Genomic DNA, 20,870 nt, shown 5'->3' with positions numbered 1-20,870 from the left:
CTGGCAGCTGGTGGTACGAGGCTGGTGGTGTAATTAGGTCACACAAGGTGAATGTAATTTCATGCCTATTTGAACTTTCTTGGGCTCTAATTGGACTGATATGTGATTGGCTCCGTAGCCTCCGCGCTGTGGGCTGAATTTGGTCTCATTAGATAGGGGCTGATGCTGGGGGAAGGTCAACACAACCACCCCAGTCCCACAGAGCACTGTCCCAGTCCCACAGAGCACTGTCCCAGTCCCACGGAGCACTGTCCCAGTCCCACGGAGCACTGTCCCAGTCCCACGGAGCACTGTCCCAGTCCCACGGAGCACTGTCCCAGTCCCACAGAGCACTGTCCCAGTCCCACGGAGAACTGCCACACAGCCCAGGAGGAGTTAAGGAGTTAACCTGGTTGAATCAAGGTTTAATATAAAAACAGCTTCACTTGATTCGGTTGTACCCGTCATGGTAACAAAACAGAACGAAGGCTTGTTGTGTTTTGAATAAATATAACTTTAATCTGAGAAAACAAATATTTTACATTGTGCAACTTTACATCATTAAAATATGTGCTTTGAAAGCAGTTTCTTTTTTTTTTTCCAAACACCCTCACTGGATCCAAACTGCCTTGATTATTAAAGACATGACGTCCTCACATCTTTGACATGTATGTCCGATTTGTGAATGCATACATTTTCTGTAGTAAACCAATACATGTGTTTGGCAAGAAATAAATTCAATCTATTGGTATCTGGTGCGGGTGATAACTGAGTTGTGATACGTCGGAGTTCAGTCTATAGAACTCATTACCCACAAATTAGTTTGGCACAATAAGCTGTAGGGTGTACAGCTTATTATAAAATATAAATAATATAATAAAAATATATTATATTGTTTTTGAAGTGCAAAACCATGAATGTGAAGCTAGGTTAAGCACACAGCATTGACAGCCGTCATAGGACCTGCCAACCATGTCATCCTTCAATCTCTCAATGATCTGCATTTATACGGATCTAGCTTCACAACATTCCCCATGCTTACCGGCATGCTCACACACACACGCACACGCACACACAAACACAAAGACAAACACACACACGGTTCAAAATAGTTAATGGTTTGAAAATTACGTTGAGCTTATCATTAAAGAGTGCATCCTTTTTGTAACAAATTAAATCAACAATAAAACATTCAGCGATGTTCATATTCACTGAAAATATCTAATGTATATGTGAATATGTATGACAATAAAACGCTATGAAGGTATATGTCATTTTAAATAACATTTAAAGCAATTATTATTACCACAACTATATAGATGTTGCAATACAAAATAAAACATTGTCAAAATAATCTGTGGGACTGTATAAATAAAATGTCATACAATTATTAAGAACAGAGTTTGAACTGAAAGAAACCGAAAATGCGTCTAAAAAATGCAGACTATGATGTAGAAAAAGATGAAGGGGATTAAAATCTTCCACAACACAGACAAACATTCCCATGTGTGACTGGTGGGATGTGGACTAAGACTTTGCAAAACCATCCTGTATTTCTGCACGCATAATGCAGAATATAATGCTCTAATCTCTAAATGCCACCAATAAACTGGAGTCGTTACTTAAGGCTCAGTTATGGTTCCACGTCGACGCAACGCAATGACCACGCAGACGCTTCGACGCAGTCGTGAACCTGTATTGGTTCCGTGTCTGGTTTTTAGTAAGCGGACCAATCACAGCCCCTGTTGCTGCGTCTCCTCGACGCAAGGTTACAATTTTTGGGAGGCGCACGTCCGGCCCTTGCGGTGGACGCAAGGAGGGTCCGCAAGGACGTAAGGGGTCCATAAACCCCCTTGCGTTGCGTCGACGTGGAGCCATAACCAGCCCTTCAGTCATCCATCTGCTAGGTATGTCATTTGACACAGGTGCCAGTCACTACAGCCATGTTACTTTCACTCTAACTTTCGATGCATTACTTGTCATGTTTGCTACCACACAACGGTTTTGACGATGCGTGTTGCAGCGTAGAATCACAGCGAGGATCCGTCGGCCCAAACCCCACCAGAGCTCCGACCGGGGGCAGTGCTGTGCGTGATCCCGTTCGGCGGAGGCTCACAGCTCAGAGCTCGTCGCTCTCCAGCTGCGACTCCCGCGGAGAGCTGGAGAACAGGATGGGTCCGCTCTCAGTGGAAGGGAAAGCCGACTTGATGTCCAGCCCCTGGCCCGTGAGGGCTGCGTAGCGGGACCCCGTGCGCGGGGCCGTCTTCATGGGCGTGGGGATACTCTGGTGCCATTGGGCTGCGGACGACAGAGCGGACAACGCGAGGAGTTAGTGGCTTGGAGGGATTCCTCGGTGTTGTAAGAAAACATAACAATTATTTCAGAGTCCATTGCCCGTGTGCAAAAGGTTTGTCTCATATATTTAAGAGCTCAAAAGCTCTTAAACATCATATATAAAGTTCTGTACGAAATTATATATGTTGTTGGTTATTTAAAATTCTTACTGATATCAAAAAGGTAATATTGACCCCGTGTTTATTACGTTTATGTTTCTACAGACCTTTTGCATGTGAGGTGGTGATAGAAGGATAGAGTTTGGGTTTATGGATGTTTACCATAAATGTCTAGTCTGGAGGTGCATGACACTATGCCAGCCTCATTTTTAGCCGAGACCGTGTACCAGCCAGCATCCTCTTTCCTGGTTGGCTGGACTAGGAGACACACGTACCCAGTGGCATCTTGATGCATGCTGGATGGTTAGTATTTAAAAAAAAGCAAATGATCACATTACCTGTGAGTCATTATAATCACTTTTTTTTTCCTCAAAATACTTTTTGAGATTGTATTTTCAACAGCAGAACAGTATTTCCCGACAGACAGGGGATTGGTGCCCCATCTTTACATCCACCTACCTGAATCTGTCCTTATTTCTAGGGATCGTGTCATTGTCCTTCTTCCAGAACAGCGCCGGAGGAGGCATTCCCGACACGCGGCACTCCAGCCTAGCCGGGTTTCCCTCCGGGATCCCGCAGTTCTGCAGCTTCTCCACAAAGTGCGGAGGGTGCTTCACCTCCTTCTCTACGGGGGGACATGACTCGGGTTACACTGCCGTGCCGTTTCAAAACCAAGTGGCGAGTGGCCATGCGGTGACCAAGGCCGTTCACGTGGAGTGGACCCCAGCTATAGTTTCTACAAGGACCTGGGGTTAAAAATGAACCTAGGTTAGTGGTGATCGTACAACATTCTGGCGGTAGCAATTACCTAACACCTTCAGGTCTAGGCAGAAGGAGCTCTGGCCGGCTTTGTTGCTTGCGATGCAGGTGTAGACACCGGCATGGTTCTGCACCACGGGGTCGATGACCAGCGAGTGGACGCCGTTCTCCCGCACCAACATCCTGTGAAATATGTCCGGGTAGATCGGCTTCCCGTTGACCAACCACATCAGCTCCGGGTTGGGCAGGCCGCTCACCTGGGACGCAGAACAGGTGGGCGCTGATGAAGAACTTCCTCAAGGCTAAAAGCTAACCCTCAACAACCTTTAAGGTCCAATCTCCACGAGCTCGGTGCCTACCTTACAGTCGAGTCGGCACAGTCTCCCCTCGTGGGCTACCATGTCCCCCGGAGCCTGCAGGAAGTGAGGCTGAAAGAAGCGTTCCTGGCTCGGCTCGCCGTCCTCTACTTCCTGTATGCGGGTCTTCACCCTGTTACCAACGTAGAGAAAACTGATGTGTTAGGACACGTTACAAACACCTTGGGTCCAAGGAGGATTTGAATTGGGGACCACTGCACACTTAAGCCCAGCTCACCTCTGAGAGTGAATGGGTGTCATCCTGTTCCGGGAAGCACCCGTCTGGACGATCAAATGGCCCGAGCAGCTGATCCTACCCTGGTGGGGGAGAGGAACGAAGAGTCGGTAAGTGCACACAGGGCTGACGGACTGGGGGTGTAAGCTGGACAGGCTTGGGGGGCCCAAGGCAAAGGGGGGGCCCATGGGAAGTTTCAATTATTATTATTTTTTTTTAATCATTTTTTTAATTGTTGTTCAAATAGTTTAAGGGGGCCCCTCAGGACTTCTTGCATATAGGGCCCAGAATTTGGTGCTCCGCCCCTGAGTGAACACCAGTGCCACCGGTTGTTAGCTAACAAACAGGTTGATTAGGATGCAGTACGCTAACCCACAGATCCTGTACGCAGCTCTACCTGGGGATTAGCCGCCATGACGGTGTAGTTCCCATCGTCGTCGTTGGTGGTGCAGTCGATGTGCAAGGCACAGGTTCCGTCGCCCTCTCGTATCTTCTTATAGTGAACGTTCTTTCGCAAGATCTGCTTTCCGTCTTTGAACCAGTACACCTGAAGAGGAGAAGATACTGCTAACTTCCTTCGCATAATTATGGACATCAGAATGTTGGAATCGGTCTCAAAAGTACTCCTAGCTCTGAATGATTTTTTGAGCTGGGGGGGGGATAAGCGTCTAGATTCAGCAGAATGATCTAGAACCTAAACATCTATCTTGATTCCACCCCTCCCGTGTAATCCGTAGGCCCAACGGTGTGCCACAGGGCGTAGTCCTCCTACCTTGGGAATGGGGATCCCCACCAGCTTGCAGGAGAGCGTGACGGGCACCCCCTCCATGGCCCGGAAGTTCTTGAGCTTCTTGTCGAAGACGGGGGCGATGCAGCGGCCCGTAGGGACGGCGTCGTGGTGAACCTCGTCGTCCGACTCCTCCACCGGCGTGCGCTCCAGCCGGAACTCGATCTCGCTCATCAGCCGCTGCTCGAAGTTGGACACTTTGTACGCCTGGAGAAGAGGAGCGGTGTGAACCAGCACCAAGTCAGGAGGACGTCGGACATACTCTGAGCACTTTCAACGCTTTCTTTCGTGGCTTGAGATGAGGAATTAGTGGCATAAAATCATTGCATTTCCTGGTAATATTATAGGAAAACTGAAGGAAAACAATACAGATATAGACCCAAATTACAATCATGCTTAAAAACATATATACAACCGAAAATAGAGAGAACCCTTTGGTTTAAAGAAAAGGTAAAGCACAGTTAGTTATAGACACTAACAATACTTCATAGACCTTATTCCTCTAAAAACGAGATGGGAGGAGCAAAGGGTTTAATTTGTGGTGAAATGTTCGCCACAAATTAAACTCACTGGCTCACTCGCTGCTGGGGTCAGGCTCAATCCATCACGGTGAGCTGTGCAGGCTGCGTCTGGCTCCTGGCTGCCTGTGCACGGGCTCAGCCATCCCGTACACAGCTAGGACCTCTATATAAGGACTGGGCTTTGGCCGAGGAGCAGCGTACTTACCTTGTGACCTTCATTAAGATGACATGTTGCATAGTTTTCTCATTGTTGACCTCTTGGTTTTACTTTCTTGATTGAGAGGTTAACGATAGATGATGCCCTCAAAAGATAGCTAAACTAGCTACTGCTGACTGAATAAGGGGTGACATTGTACATTATTTTGACAATAAACAGAACTGTTAATTTCTGTAAATTTCGATTATTTGTTTCGGATTATTCATGCTTGTGATCAATTAGGTGAGGAAAGCTGCTATGCTTGATTAGAGCTATGAATTAGTCATGGTGAATAAAAGATAAGTCAACGGCAGTATTCCCACTATTTATAACAGACTGCATTTCAAACTCGTTCTGCCTTCCAACAGGTCAGTGCGAAGCATAGCTCTGGACAGAACACGGTCCGTGTACCTCATCATAGTTAAAGACATGGGCAGGAATGTTTGGTCCAAGGGATCGGCTGGCTGGTTTCCCCTCATTTTTCAGCTTCTATGGGATGACATGGATGAATGATAAACGCCCAAATAGCTGCACACACAATGTGAACGGATGAAAACACACCAGCAGACCACCACATTACACCACGCAGCCATGATCAGGTGTTAATACACCGTCGTGTGTTAATACGTAGCATAGACACATGGATGAAGGATGGATGAATGGATGAACGGACACAGCATGGAACAGTGACATCGAAGGGCCATGACGACCGACTATGGTAAACGGATGACAGTGACAGTGAAGGGAACAGTGATTTGTGATGTAATTGTCTCAAACCTAGATGGAGGGGGTTTAACGCTGGCTCTAAGGCTCGGATTGTGACAATCCTTGGCTCAATTTGAGTGACACGGATGTTGTATAAAATGTTTTTATACCTTAGAGTTTCGGTCACCATTGCATCAAACAATAAGCATTCATTCATGTGCATGTTCAGATGAGCCAGTGGAACTCAGGTAGGAAGAAGGCTGATACCACACTGCTGAGATGCGGATGACCTAGTACCTGTTGAAATCCAAAAGGTGAAGAATTATCGTTGAAGCGATTGGCGTTGAGCCTCCTTTCGATGTCGTTGAGGATCACCTCTTTGCTGGCTCTGATATCTTCAGAGGATGGCGTCCGCGATTTGGGTAGCCTCCTCAACTGCCTGCGTCAACAATGAGTCATCGAGTTAAACATCACCTCAGCCGCATGCACCAGTGGTTTCAGGTTATCATGTCACTCTGTGGTGTGGCATATCCTATGATGATCACTTCTACCGATTTGTGATATGACGCTCTATTTGCGAAGCAAAACATCTCCAGCTGCTATGCAATCTGTCCTGCACAATGGAACGGACTCAGTCTGACATCCGAGTCCGAGCATTCATATCTTTATATAGATATCACACACTTTAAACCCAGATCACTGTGATATGTGCTGCAGAACAAGAGCCTCCTGGAAATCGGCTTCATACTGAGTCAGGCCCATTTTCAATTCTAACTTTGGTTAACCTTTAATACTTTCCTGTTAAAAAAAAAAAAATAAAAATAAAAGATGGATTCATCCCATAATAATAACAACCCTACCCTGCCGGGGCGCTCTTGGGCAGCCCCATGGAGTTGGTTCCCTTGGCGATGTGCAGCGAGGGCAGGACGGAGCTGAGGAAGGCCACGGGGTTCTGGATGGGGCTGGGCGTGGAGCTGCTGGAGGCCGGGGAGGCAGCCTGCGGCGGCGACTGCGTCCGCCCCGCGAACACCGAGTTGAGGTACGGGGCGGAGATCAGCGTCGGCGAGGACGTCACGGACAGGGGGCTGGCGGGCGACCGGAGCACCCGCGTGGGGAAGACGCGCGGCGGGGAGAACGGCGGCAGGGTCGGGGAGCTGGCCGCCGACGACGAGTTGAACTCGGCCGCCAGCTCGTTGAGCAGCGGCACCGGGGACTCGGTCGGGGACGGGCTCGTCACCGGCGACAGCAGCCGGGCCGCCACGAACTCCTGGGGCCGGGAGTAGGCGGAGCTCGGCGCGGCGGGGCCCAGGTTCATGAGGGAGGCGTAGCTGCTCCTCAGCATGGGGGTGGGGGAGGTGACCTCCTGCAGGGAGGAGGAGAGGCTGCCCTGGGTGGTGTCCGAGGGGGTGGCGTGGAACTGGGGTGGGGGGGGAGAGCTGAAGTGGCCGGGGGGCGTGGACTTGGAGAGGGCGGCGAGGGACAGGTTGAGGTGGGAGGCGTGGATGGTGTTCGTTGGAGTGGCGGCCGCGGCAGGGGCGTCGTACAGGGACGTCGGCGTCGACAGCTGGGGCCTCGCAGGCGGAGCCATCTTAAGCTGCGGAGGGGAGGGGCGGCTGGTGGCGGGAGCGGGAACGCTGTTCGGCTGGGCTGCTGGGGCGGTGGGAAGAGTCGCCGCCGGACCGGAGGTCAGCGTTGGCATTGTAGGAGCCATGGCGTAGGCTGACACGGGGACCTGGGACTGCGTGGTTACACCGGTGTGAGCCATGGCGTAGGCTGACACAGGGACCTGGGACTGCGTGGTTACACCGGTGTGAGCCATGGCGTAGGCTGACACAGGGACCTGGGACTGTGTGGTTACACCGGTGTGAGCCATGGCGTAGGCTGACACGGGGACCTGGGACTGCGTGGTTACACCGGTGTGAGCCATGGCGTAGGCTGACACGGGGACCTGGGACTGCGTGGTTACACCGGTGTGAGCCATGGTGTAGGCTGACACGGGGACCTGGGACTGCGTGGTTACACCGGTGTGAGCCATGGTGTAGGCTGACACAGGGACCTGGGACTGCGTGGTTACACCGGTGTGAGCCATGGCGTAGGCTGACACGGGGACCTGGGACTGCGTGGTTACAGCGGTGTTGGTGTACAGCAGGAAGTGCTGCGGAGTTGGTTCCCGAGGCAACCTGGGAGACCAAACCACAGACTCTGATGAGATCTGAGGCTGCGATTGGGTCTGGACCTGGCTCTGAGCTGGTGGCTGGCATTGGGTTAGAGACTGGGTGTAAGGTGCTGGCTGATACTGGGACTGGCTTTGTGGTAATGGCTGGGATTGGGTCAGGGACTGGGCTTGAGGGGGTGGCTGGTATTGGGAGTAGATCTGAGGCTGTGATTGGCTCAGGGCTTGAGGAGGTGGCTGGTATTGGGACTGGGTGTGAGGCGCTGGCTGCGATTGTGTCTGGGACTGAATTTGTGGTGGTGGCTGGTACTGGGATTGGCTCAGGGACTGGGATTGGCTCAGGGACTGGGATTGGCTCAGGGACTGGGATTGGCTCAGGGACTGGGATTGGGTCCAGGGTGGAGACTGGGGTCGGGCTTTGCTGTGCGAGTGTGAGTCCCCATCTTGCTGCTGCTCGAGGAGAACCTGGTTGTGTAAGATCTGGAGCTGAGCTGGGTCCCTGACAACCAAGGACAAAACAAGAAGGCAAAGAATGAGTGACCTTAAATATTAACAAGGGCCGTCTTGTAAATAATCGAAGGTATCCAGGCACTCACCTTATAAGCTTTACAGTAAATACCAGTTGAGCCAGAAAAAAAAAGATTGTGCCTCTTGATAAATTGTCAGCCCATTTATGGTATACTACCAGCAAGCAGCTCCCAAATCAAATATCTCCCATGCCCAACATTGTCTCACTTTTACAGTCTAAAGAACCGCATTCACTCATCGAAGCGTCTCGATATAATGTGTTATCATTTTAAATCCCATCAATCTGAATCCAGAAAGGTCAGTCTCTGCTTCAAGAACAAAACACAACACCATAGAAACGTTGTACTACATCATCAAATACCTGCTTATATCTGAAACATAACCCAAATCGCCGCACATGCATAAATCCACAAATGACTTACAAATAGAAAATGCCATCCTTTGTTTTTGAAAGCTGGAAGGTCCACATGGCTGTGTCCAGGGTGCCTGCGCTGCTAGTGAAGTGTGTGTGTGTTATCACGCTGCATGTGGAGTACCCCTAAGAGGAGGAGCCCACCCAGAGACACATCCCTCGATACGGAAAATGACAGAACCAAGAGATTTCATATGTGATATGTATTATTACTAGTATAAGGTTGTTTTTTCGTCAACACCCTGCTGCACCGGATTCTGGGCTTCGCTCCTGAAAGCAAACACGGTTCTAGATGAACCACATTTTATAGGATGAGCGGAAACGCCGTACTTAGTTTGGGTTTAGTCACCATAACACTCGGGATGAGCGGGAACGCCGTACTTAGTTTGGGTTTAGTCACCATAACCCTCGGGATGAGCGGGAACGCCGTACTTAGTTTGGGTTTAGTCACCATAACCCTCGGGATGAGCGGGAACGCCGTACTTAGTTTGGGTTTAGTCACCATAACCCTCGGGATGAGCGGGAACGCCGTACTTAGTTTGGGTTTAGTCACCACAACCCTCGGGATGAGCGGGAACGGCGTACTTAGTTTGGGTTTAGTCACCATAACCCTCGGGATGAGCGGGAACGCCGTAGTTAGATGGGTTTAGTCACCATAACCCTCGGGATGAGGGGGAACGCCGTACTCACAGCTTGGGTTTGGTCAGCACGGGCGGCGGTCCCCTGGCCGCCAGCCCTTCCTCGTACGGCCAGCCGGACGGGTCACACGGCTCCTCGTCCTCCTCGTCCTCCGGCAGCCGGAAGGTGACGCGGAGGCCGGCCTTGGCGCTCGGCCGCGGCTCCCTGGGGTTCGTCGGAGCGCTCGACTTCAGACACGAGTTGGCCGGGGGGTCGGGGAGCGGCACCACGGCGGGGGGCGCCCTGACCTTAGGGGGCGGGCCCTCGGGGGCGGCCGGGCCGGGCGGGGCGGGCCGGTACGGGGGCGGCTCCGGCTCCGCCGTGAGGCCGAAGGGCTTCAGGTAGAACGGGGCGCCGTGGTCGACGCCGAGGGGCCCGGGGGCCGATTCCCCGGAGCCCGGGGGGTTCAGGTGCTGGGGGGTCAGGTACTGGGGGTCCAGGCGAGGGGTGCTGGTGTAGCTGATCCTCTCGCGGGAGCTGCCGCCCAAGGCCTGCGGGTCGAGGCTGGGGAGGCTGACGCTGCCGCTCATGCTGCAGCTGAGGGGGTCCAGACGGAGGGTGCTGGAGCTGAGGGGGTCCAGACGGAGGGTGCTGGAGCTGAGGGGGTCCAGACGGAGGGTGCTGGAGCTGAGGGGGTCCAGACGGAGGGTGCTGGAGCTGAGGGGGTCCAGACGGAGGGTGCTGGAGCTGAGCGGTTCGAGGCGGATGGAGCTGGAGCTGAGTGAATCAATGCGGTTGGAGCTGGAGTTCAGTGGTTCCAGGCGGACGGAGCTGGAGCGGGGCTTGACACTGGTGGTCACGGTCACCTCGGGGCGGTGCTGGGCGGCAGCCGAGACCTCGTGGAGGAAAGATTCCCGGACTTGGCCGGACTCCATCGCTGCGCCGCTCAGAGTGCTCGCATCGCCACCGCCACCGCCGCGGACGTTGCCTGACGAGAGAACGACAGAAAGACACGGCTGGCTCAACACACTCTCCGGTGGGTTGGCGTGTCTCCCTTTGCGATGCGACGGTACCTTTGACCCGCAGCCGCCCGAGACTCGACACCGTGGCGTACTTGTTGCTCGCCGTGCAGGTGAACATCCCGGAGTCCTCGGGGAACACCTCGGCGATGACCAGCGTGCAGATCTCCTCTGGAGGGGAAACACTTTAGACTCTTTACACATCACAGCATTGAGAGGATCGTCACAAACTAGGAACTTCGAATCTGATGCACCCTTTAAGTTCAATAGATACAGGTCAAAGCAGTGCAGTTGTTTGCAACCTTCTTATGGGGAGAGGGTAGGGGGGGGCTTTTTTTGATGTATTATATTTATGGCTGTTTGTCCAAGGTTGAGGGACTACCTTATATGGTCCTGTTTGGGGATGTGTGGCCCTGGCTTATGCTCAGGGTCTATAAACACTTGACAGTACTATGCGCTCAGAAGCACCAGAAGCTGCAGGAGAGACACTTTCCCCGTTCAGTCCTTTCTCTCTACTTGCATCTGGAAGAAAACGTTTTGAGTGTGAAGGCAAAACGCTTATTTACCTGATTCAGTGTGGGATCTGGGTTCTGTGAAGAAAACAAACGATCATCAAGAAACTATTTGATGCCACACATTTGTATGGGTGTTCTAATAAACACATTTTTAGCTTAAGCCAGGCTTTTATCATTTGCTCTGTTGGTTTGCATTTGAGACTTTGTACTTCTTCAATAGGAAATAATTACAGGTTGTCAAGTAATAAATATAATAAATAAGTTCTTCCGGCTGAACTCTAGCTGTTCAACATAAGACTAATAGTTTTTAAGGAAATTAATCCAAAGTGTAATGTCCAAAGTAACCTTGCATTAACTTGATTATATATACACATATAAACACATTTTATTAACACTTAGTGTTAATACAATAAGTTGTAAACATAATCCAGTTAAAACAAGGTTTTAACTTGTAAGAGAAGTAAAGAAACACAATATAACATTAATGCTTGATCCATAAAAAATATTGAGGGTAACAATGATTCCTTCTTATTAAAAGTCACATATTCGACAACACAACATAAAAACAATAATACTACATCCCAACAACATCAAACAGCAAGAAACAATCAAAACAGCAGAACCGAAGGAACACCTACTTTTCTGGAGTATCCTGAAATCAGGGGAGTCCTCTATGACTGTTCCCTCTCTGTACCACTCCACCCTGGGGGAGGGCACGCCCTTCATACGGCACTCTAGCACCACCAGCTGGCCTTCCAGGGCACTGACCTCCTGGAGGCTCTGCGGGGACAAGAGGGGCATAGCCTCAGTGGTGGGTTAGTACCCCAGAGGTAAATGAAGTGGGAAATAACGCTGTAAAATACAGAACTTTCAAAATAAGAGCACCATCTTTTAAACATTATGTGATGCATTGAGTATGTTATTATTCAGTGTTATGATCCCATAGTACAGAAAGCTGAAAATGATATTTTATTATAGTGCTGTCTCAATTATCACATCCAGCAGTAACCGGAACCATAAAAATGCACACACACACACACACACACACACACACACACACACACACACACACACACACACACACACACACACACACACACACACACACACACACACACACACACACACACACACACACACACACACACACTTTTTACACACCCAAATTTACAAAGAAGGAGAATAAGATCCAAACATTTTGCTCATCTAGATTCCAAAAGGCAGACGTGTCCTAGCTCAGAGAAGCGAGTCTCACCTTGGTGAACACGGGAGCAGCCATGATGGGCCGTACGTCCTGCTCCTGATGGGACAGCTGGGTGGAGTTCTGATTCTACAGAAAAACATCCAACAAATAATCAGAAACGGAAAATAGTTGGAAAATGGAAGACGATTAAAAAAAAGATACAATTACTAAATCACCTCAATCAATCTCTGCCTTATAGCAAAAGTAAAACAGGAACGTTAGGACTTTATTATTTCTCTGATGTGTTTTTATCAATTCTGCATATTAGCACTGAGGGGGGGGGGGGGGGGGGGGGGAGGGGGTCAAATGTACCAACATCAATAAAGAGCAGGCATTACAAATGCAACATGTACACCTTCTACCATTCACCTCCACGGTGAGAGTCTGTGACGGAGCCCCGTGACCGTAGGCCTCCGCCGGGGTCACCTCCACCAGACCCAGCGGCTGAGGACCCGCCCCGGGGAGGGGTTCAGGAACCGGCTCCTCCGGGGGCTCTGATGGCGGGGGGGCGGGGGCACACGGCGGGGGGGCGACGGGGGCCTCGGAGGGCTCCCCGTACAGAGACGGTGTGGCTGTGGTGGAGGAGCACTCCGGGGCCGGAGGAGGAGCTTCGGGCTGGACGCGGGACTCCTCTCTCAGCGTCCCGACGGGGGGGTGCTGATAGGGCTGATCCTCCTCTGCTGTGGGGGTGGAGGCGGCGGCGGCGGCGGCGGCGGCGGCGGAGGTGGGGGTGATGGAGACGATGGTGGTTTGACTTGAGGCGTCTGAGTCATCGGCTCCAACGTCGGCTGCCTGGGGGGACGGCGTGGCTGGATGCGTTTGTGCTTTCTGTACTTGACTGAGAAAAAACACACAAGCGGCACAATGTAAATCGTAAATTTTTTCCACGCGTAAACAACACATGTTCATCAGATTTCCGTGAAATCCGGTTCTGATCCGATCAAGTCTGCAGAGGAAGAAAGGAGGTCGACGGGGGCCGGGAACTCACCGGGGCACGTGTTCAGCGGGCGGCTCTCCCTCCGAGTCCGTGGACGAGGCGCCTGCGTGGGACAGAAACAGAACCGGAGGTTTTTAGTGAGCCGACCAATCACAGCTCTAGCTGCTGCGTCGCCTCGACGGAAGGTAAACATTTTTGGGAGGCGCACGTCAGGCCCGTGGCGGTGGACGCAAGGAGGGTCCGCGAGGACGTAAGGGGTCCGTCACCCCCCTTGCGTTGCGTGAACGTGGGGGCGTAATCAGCCCTTAAGAGGGCGGAGGACCCCCGGGCCTCACCCTCCACGTAGATCTCTGCCGACGTGGAGTCGGTGCCGTAGTAGTTGGAGGCGAAGCAGGAGTAGCGGCCGGTGTCTTCCTCGAAGGCCTCGGCGATGACGAGGGAGTGGCGCCCGGCGAGGGTCAAAATCTGGATGTCCGGGCTGTTCTCCAGCTCCTTGCCCTCGCAGAACCACCTACACACACGCACGCACGCACACACACACACACACACACACACACACACACACACGCACACACACGCACAGACACACGCACAGACACACACACGCACACACAGACACAGACACAGACACACACACACACACACGCACACACAGACACACGCACAGACACACACACACACACACACAGACACACGCACACACACACACACACACACACAGACACAGACACGCACATTTAAATGCTTTTATTTGGATCCAAATTTACAAAGAAGGAGAAAAAGATCCAAACATTTTGCGAAGAAATATTGATAATGTAACAGGTTCGAAGCTCACATGCCTTTACACACACACACACACTCACACTCACCCACACACACACACACACACACACACACACACACACACACACACACACACACACACACACACACACACACACACACACACACACACACACACACACACACACACACACACACACACACACACACACACAGTGCCGCATGGACACATATTAGGAATTCTGTTTGTTGAGGATTTCTCCGCTGATCAAATGACGGATACATTTTCAGATTTTCCGAGAATTTCATATCAGCAATTGTAAGAAATTTGCTGATCTAAAATGTTTGGTTTCAGATTGCATTCATAAAAGGTCTATGGGCTTCCCAATACAAATTTCAGGCATTCTAAATCTTAAATACAGCTTTACCAACGAAATGTGTCATTTTTTTGGTTCAGATGTTCGAGTTTGGTTCGGTTAACCACCTGTTGATACCATAAACCATCCTCAATAGAAAGCTCTAGCGTGTTATGCACTCTACACTCAGCAGTCCAGTAATACGGACGGGCTGACCACCAGTACATAGAGCTACATAGAGGTCAAGCGAAAGGAAGTGTATGATGAGCCAGGCCTATCAATTTACCCAGTATAACAGGAAACCTTGCTTACCCCCTTGCTGGTTATGAGATAAGGTATTTAATACTTAGGATCAGTGTATCATACTTGAGAACTGTTCCTCTGGCTGAATTAGTGGGAAGTTCATATTTTACACTTCACTTTTCACTGGCTACCTTTGTATTCCAATCGATCGTTTATTGACGAGTTCATTAACATGATTTAATCTTGTTTCCAAGCACACGTCACATTGATCCACCCTCTCTGCATTAACTATGATGCCGTCAATCGAGGCCTTTACAGCTTCCAGCCTTGCTGTCCTCATTCAACATTGAGCATCGCATGGGAGTGACTTTTTCGATGAACATAAGCTCTACAGTTTAATAGCCAACCCAGAGTGTATCACAACAACTCCCCGCTCTGGATTTTGACCAATGACGCACACCGTCCACCAGTGCCACGGGTCTGAGCGGGGTCTATTCTGAGGAGGTCGTGATACTGTGTCAGATGTACCCTGTAAACAGGCAGGATCACAGCAATACGCTATTATGTGGTCACTGTGAACAGCACCCAATGCTCCCTGGCTTACCCCTTCATAGAAGCATCCATACTGGGTCATGGGTGGTAGAACAATGGATTGATGCAAAATATTGCGTTTCGAAGAGGAGTTACGTTCAAATTTTCCCAGACTGTATCTGATACGTCTCCATGTTCGGTTTCCTGAATTTGAATTTGGGTCGCCTTTTAAATGCTATACATTGAGGGGGTATATTAAGTATCTACCCCCAGCCCACACAGACCCCCCCCCCCCCCCCCCCAGCCCACACAGACCCCCCCCCCCCCCCCCCCCAAGCCAGACAGCAAAGTCTCAGCTCATTCAGTTGACCTGTGACGTCACCCGACCTGCGTCCGAACACGCACATCTCGCACTCCCGTTTCACGGCAGCACGGCGACGCTTCGAGGAAGCTCTGGTGACGCGACCCCAACCCCAGCGAGCAGCGCTCAGGGCCGGCTCCACGGAGGGCCGTCCAGGCCGCCCGCAGCGCACGTCCTCCTGGTTCAGAGAGGAGGACCGGTTCAGGGGGGTGACGGCACCTCGCTGCACCTGTCACATGCTGCCTAGCAGACCCCCCCAAACAGCACCCCCCACTCACCGACCCCCACTCTGCTAACCCCCCCAAACCCCACTCAGCCCCCCTAGCACCCCCTCTCACCCACCCCAAAGCCCCCCCCAGCCCCCCCCCCAGCAGAGTGGAGGAGATCCCTGGAGCAGGGGGGGCTCATGGTCTCTACGCAGCGGGCTAAAGATAGACGGTGGATATGCACAATGCTATCCCCTGACGCACCAGCGCCGCTTAGCCCTCCAAGACAGGATGTACGCGCCAAAGTATGCGGACAACCGTCTGGCGTGATGGCCTGGTCTGGTCTCCTTCTCAGCCTCGTTGTAATGTGGCAACGGACTACATGTGATAAGTACACACATGGCACACAACACCCAATTCCTTGTTTTGCTTTTTACGCAGGAAGAAGGTCAAGCGGTTCACGGAACCACTTTTTCGGCAGAGCGAAAAAAAACGTAGGAAAAGAAAAGAGGAAACGAGGACTGTGTACTATGTCTTCGCAGGTTCTACTTCACCAGGGTGTTTCCTTCCACTTCCCCTGCTATTGCTGTATCAGATGGGACTCCATTGCTCTGTGGTTGTCCTCGCTAAAAATGGCAGAGAGCTAAATTCTCCCCACCAGAATACGTTAGCAGCTAAACAATGTTCAGCAGGTCCGGGTCCTACTGATGTGACCCCCTCAGAGCTTCATTCCCTCCCCATCAAGGTTTAGATCCGCTAATGGTGCCCACAGACGAGATCCCAACAGTCTCCTCGAAACCTTTCAGTTTGTACGATTGGTCCTGATGTAACAGCTTTTTAACCTCATTCTTGGTCCATGTTTGTGATCAGTAGCAATGCATGTAACCTGAACGCTGCTCGTGAAATAACCTGGAGCTTGTAGCGCACGCACGCACACACACACGCACACACACTTGTACATACACAAACACAAACGCACACACACATACCTAACAGCTGTTGGATATCGTCACTTGTCACCTTTTTCTGAGTGGCCTCAGAACCTTAAACACATCATTCATCTCAACTCACACCTCTGAAGGGACACGGTATTCATTCAAATCACTTGAGGCAGCAGCAGTGTGTTCCGTCTCTCCTTTACTGACAGCTTGTCAGTAAAGATATCAGGTAGGTCCCCAATGCCATGGATCCAGCAGCTCAGCCCGCTTCCAAAACTCGCTTTGACTTTCAAAACCCTTTGCATAACAATAATGAAACGCGTGGCTCTCGCGGTATGCAGCAATCGAATGCCATAGACTATTTATGAACCTGTGCTCCCGCTATACCACATTCTGAAAGAGTAATATCGAGACGCCACCCTCTTACCCTAGACACGGTGGCCTTCTCCATCCCGTCCTACCGCCTTCCCACGGAGATACATCCAAAGTGAGCCGGAGGAACACTTAATATAAATAATCTGGTCGGATACTGACCCACCACACATCCCAGCAGAGGGGACCAGAGGGAGTTGTACGTTGAAGCGACTTACCCCTGGTGCACCTGGTGGAGTGTTGAACTACAGTCAGCCAGCAGCTGACTTGATAACAATCACAAACACAAAACACACTCTGCGCACGCGGAGCCGGAACGGCCCCGTGCTGGCACTAGCCTCCCCCCGGTCGGTGTGGCGGGTGGTTCCCTTACCGGACCTCGGGAACGGGCAGTCCTGTCACGGTGCAATCCAGCTGGACCTTGCTGCCCTCCAGAACCTCCCGGCTCTTCAGCTTCTGGACGAAGCAGGGAGGCTCGCAGACGGGCTCCTCTGAGTATGGGGGCTCCGTCGGGGCAGGTCTCCCCGCTGCCCCCTCCTCCTCCTCCTCCTCCTCTCGCTGCCCCCCCCCCCCCTCCTCCTCCTCCTCCTCCACCTCCACCTGCTGGGAGGGAGGGTCACCGTGGGTCTGCTGCGCCCCGCCCGCTGGGCCGTCCTGCTGGGGGGGCAGAGGTTGGGCAGCCTCCCGCTCCGGCGGGTAGGGGGCGGTCCCCGGGCTCGGCCGGCGGCTCTCCACGGCCGCCTCCTCCGGGGGGCCGGGGGCCTCGACCGGGCGGTCCCGGTCCTCGGGGTCCTTCTGAGCGCGGCTCTTGTGCGTCTTGCGGCCGGACCCTTGGGGCCGGACCCTCTTGGTGCTGTTGGCCTTGAACAGGGAGGACAGCTCCTCGATGAAGTCCGCCGCCTTGTTCAGGAACTCCTTCTTGGACTGGTTCTCCACGCCGAAGCCCGGGGGGCCCCTGGCCGAGCGGGCGGGGTCGGGGGCGGGGGCCTCGCCCGGCGGCTTGCTGTGGCTCATGCCGTTGGCTGCCAGAGCCGGAGCGCTCTCCGACTTAGTGTCCGCTCTGAACGCCGCCGCGTGTGGGAGCTGGGAGGGCTCCTTCCTCACGGGGGCCGCCGGGGGGAGGACAGCAAAGGAGGAGGAGGAGGAGGAGGGGGGGGAGGGTGCAGAGTGAGGGACGGAGACAGAGAGGGATGAGGAGGAAGGAGGGACGCTGAAGGAGGAGGATGAAGGAGCAGAAGGAGGGACCGTGAAGGAGGAGGATGAGGAAGGAGGGACCGTGAAGGAGGAGGATGAAGATGCAGAGGGAGGGACGGTGAAGGACGATGATGAGGAGGGAGGGACTGTGACAGTGAAGGACGAAGACGAAGAGGCAGAGGGAGGGACGGGGAAGGAAGACGACGAAGGCGCTGAGCAGACGGTCGCCGTGGGGACGGCCGAGGAAGGCGTCGCCGCGGTCGGCGCAGAACGGGCCGCGCCTCGAGGGGCCTTCCTCTCCGCCGCCCTCTCCTCGCGGGGCTTGTGTCCGATGGCCTGGCACGCCAGGTTGACGCTCTCGTCCAGCTCCTCCTGGCTGAGGAAGGCCGACAGGTCGGGCCCCGGGGGCTCGTCGGGGGCCTCCTTGAGCCCCCCGTAGACGAGGCGGCGGGAGCTGCTGGAGTCGGAGCGGCTCATGTCGCTGTGGCGCTGCTGGGCGCGGGCCTCTGCCAGGTAGCTCTCCCTCAGGAGCTGCTGCGGCGGCTCGGCGCCGTTGTGGTCCTGCATGCTGGGGAGGGGGGGGGGGGGGACCACACGGGGCAGGTGATTGGTCGGAACAACTGGTGTAGGATCACAGCAAGGCTTAAGGGCGGATTACGGCTCCACGTCGACGCAACGCAAAGGGGGTGACGGACCCCTTACGTCCTCGCGGACCCTCCTTGCGTCCACCGCCAAGGCCTGGCGTGCGCCTCTCAAACATCGTAACCTTCCGTCGAGGCGACGCAGCAGCTAGGGGCTGTGATTGGTCGGCTCACTAAAACCCGACGCAGAACCGTAACGGTTCACGACTGCGTTGAAGCGTCAGCGCGGTCGTTGCGCTGCGCGAGCGTGGGCCCGTAATCAGCCCTTTACGCCCGCTGGTCTTCTTTCTGAATCACTGCACGCTTTTAGAGGCCCAATAAACATGTCGGTACGCAGTGAACAACAACAACAACAACAACAACAAGGAATATAACATATGAAGGATATGTAGTTTAACTCTTTTTAATGACTTCCAGTGTCAGTACAAAAATTAGCAAGCTGGAAAATACGGTGACAAAATCTGAAAAAGATTTTATAAAGGCTGCTAAATAAACAACTTGAAGTTGTAGACAGCTGATGTATTAAACCTTTACTCAAAACCATTACAAATACATTAAAAGTTAAAGTAAATGAATAAGGAATGTTATTAATATTTGTGCACCAGGACTGATTTTTTGTTCCCTGAATAGAATAAAATAGAAGCCAAGTCGAAATAAATTAGAACTATATTTCTATTTTGGCTCATTTAACCTCACACATTTCCTCAGCCAGGGGATATCAGTTTCTTAGCACTAGAACTCATGAAACGCAGACAGAAGTTACACCTCCCTGACAGCCTTTTCAGAAATTCTAGAAATGAACACTTTGCCAGAAGCCTTGAGTTCTTATTCAATGTAGACACCAGAGATGGAACACATTTGCGGCTGACACTCAAATCAGCTCAATTAAGGGAGGTAGCAATGCCCTCCAACAGATCTGTAGCCGTCACTGCAGCTGTTGTGTACATTAATCCTTTGCAAACAGCCTCCAAGCCCACCAAGTCCCATCTAATAATAGTAAGGGCTCAGTTTACATGAAGAAAATCAAGTAAAAGCAATTCCTCTCATCCTCTTCACTCCTATTAACAGGATCTTTGATCATCAGCCACACCAAGGATTAAGTTAAACTGCACAAGCAGAGTGGTTATATTATTAATTAAGTTTTAGAAAAGGGAGTGGGGCGGCTGGTGAGGTAAAACGGCTTTATGGTTCACTGTGAGTGAATAGACTCAGACTAGGAGCTGAATAGGCTACTCCCAGATGAGTCCAAATTAAATTAGGTAAAACAAACACTTTCGACTAAAAATAGAAGCCACATGCCTGCCAGTGGGTCATTGTGAGAGACAATTTGGAGGCGACGCACAGCTTTGATGTGGCTGTTGCTAAATGACGGGATATTTAGCTTGATTTACCTTACCTAATAAGCCCCCCAGCTGGCCCCGTCTAGGAGCGGCAAATCCTCACAGCAAACCTGGTCTTCCGGTGGCACCCACCTTGGGGAAATCCTTACGGTGGCAGCTGCCCGGCCTCTCACACGGAGAGAACCTTGGAGTTTACCGGAAAAAACATGGGGGCAAGTCGCTAGGGTAGGGTAACCCTGTCAGCAGTAAAAGTAGCAACATTTGTCAGCGCTGTAGTCTCAGGTTATTTTGGGGCGGCCTTGCCATGTGCTTGGGTGCTGTGCGTGCTCATTGGTCATGGGGGGCGGCTCTGAAAGGGGATTCCTCTCGGAGTGTGCGGCTCCTATGGGGGTCTGTCGTCCAAAAGCACCACTCCTCTGGCACACGGAGACAGACAAGTGGAGTGAGATTTACTGGTACGTGAAAGAAA

The 20,870-nt window shown here is 52.2% G+C and overlaps 1 protein-coding gene across 4 annotated transcripts; it reads right to left on the bottom strand.

Annotated features, from left to right (window-relative positions):
- Positions 1 to 515: 515 nt before the first annotated feature.
- Positions 516 to 20,717, bottom strand: mypn (myopalladin). 4 transcript variants are annotated; one of them, XM_060074051.1, is made up of 21 exons: positions 20,458 to 20,711; positions 17,600 to 18,988; positions 13,772 to 13,947; positions 13,488 to 13,539; positions 12,869 to 13,337; positions 12,512 to 12,586; positions 11,895 to 12,036; positions 11,308 to 11,331; positions 10,796 to 10,912; positions 9,795 to 10,710; positions 6,852 to 8,663; positions 6,289 to 6,430; positions 5,698 to 5,775; positions 4,555 to 4,776; positions 4,180 to 4,329; positions 3,786 to 3,865; positions 3,551 to 3,680; positions 3,241 to 3,448; positions 2,892 to 3,057; positions 2,595 to 2,728; positions 516 to 2,277 (listed from the first exon to the last, which is right to left on the bottom strand). In XM_060074051.1, the coding sequence occupies exons 2-21, from the start codon at positions 18,985 to 18,987 to the stop codon at positions 2,099 to 2,101; spliced, it is 6,660 nt and encodes a 2,219-aa protein (XP_059930034.1). In that variant the 5' UTR covers position 18,988; positions 20,458 to 20,711; the 3' UTR covers positions 516 to 2,098. The 4 variants fall into 4 exon arrangements, with proteins under 4 accessions (XP_059930034.1, XP_059930036.1, XP_059930035.1 ...); XM_060074053.1 differs by lacking the exon at positions 2,595 to 2,728 and having other exon boundaries at positions 20,458 to 20,717; XM_060074052.1 differs by lacking the exon at positions 5,698 to 5,775 and having other exon boundaries at positions 20,458 to 20,715.
- Between the last annotated feature and the right edge of the window lie 153 nt (positions 20,718 to 20,870).

The sequence above is a fragment of the Gadus macrocephalus genome, chromosome 15 (genome assembly GCF_031168955.1).
Source record: "Gadus macrocephalus chromosome 15, ASM3116895v1".
In the NCBI taxonomy this organism is placed as follows: Eukaryota; Metazoa; Chordata; class Actinopteri; order Gadiformes; family Gadidae; genus Gadus; species Gadus macrocephalus.
Note: the sequence above shows the minus strand (reverse complement) of the source record. Positions and strands in the feature narration are given on the sequence as shown.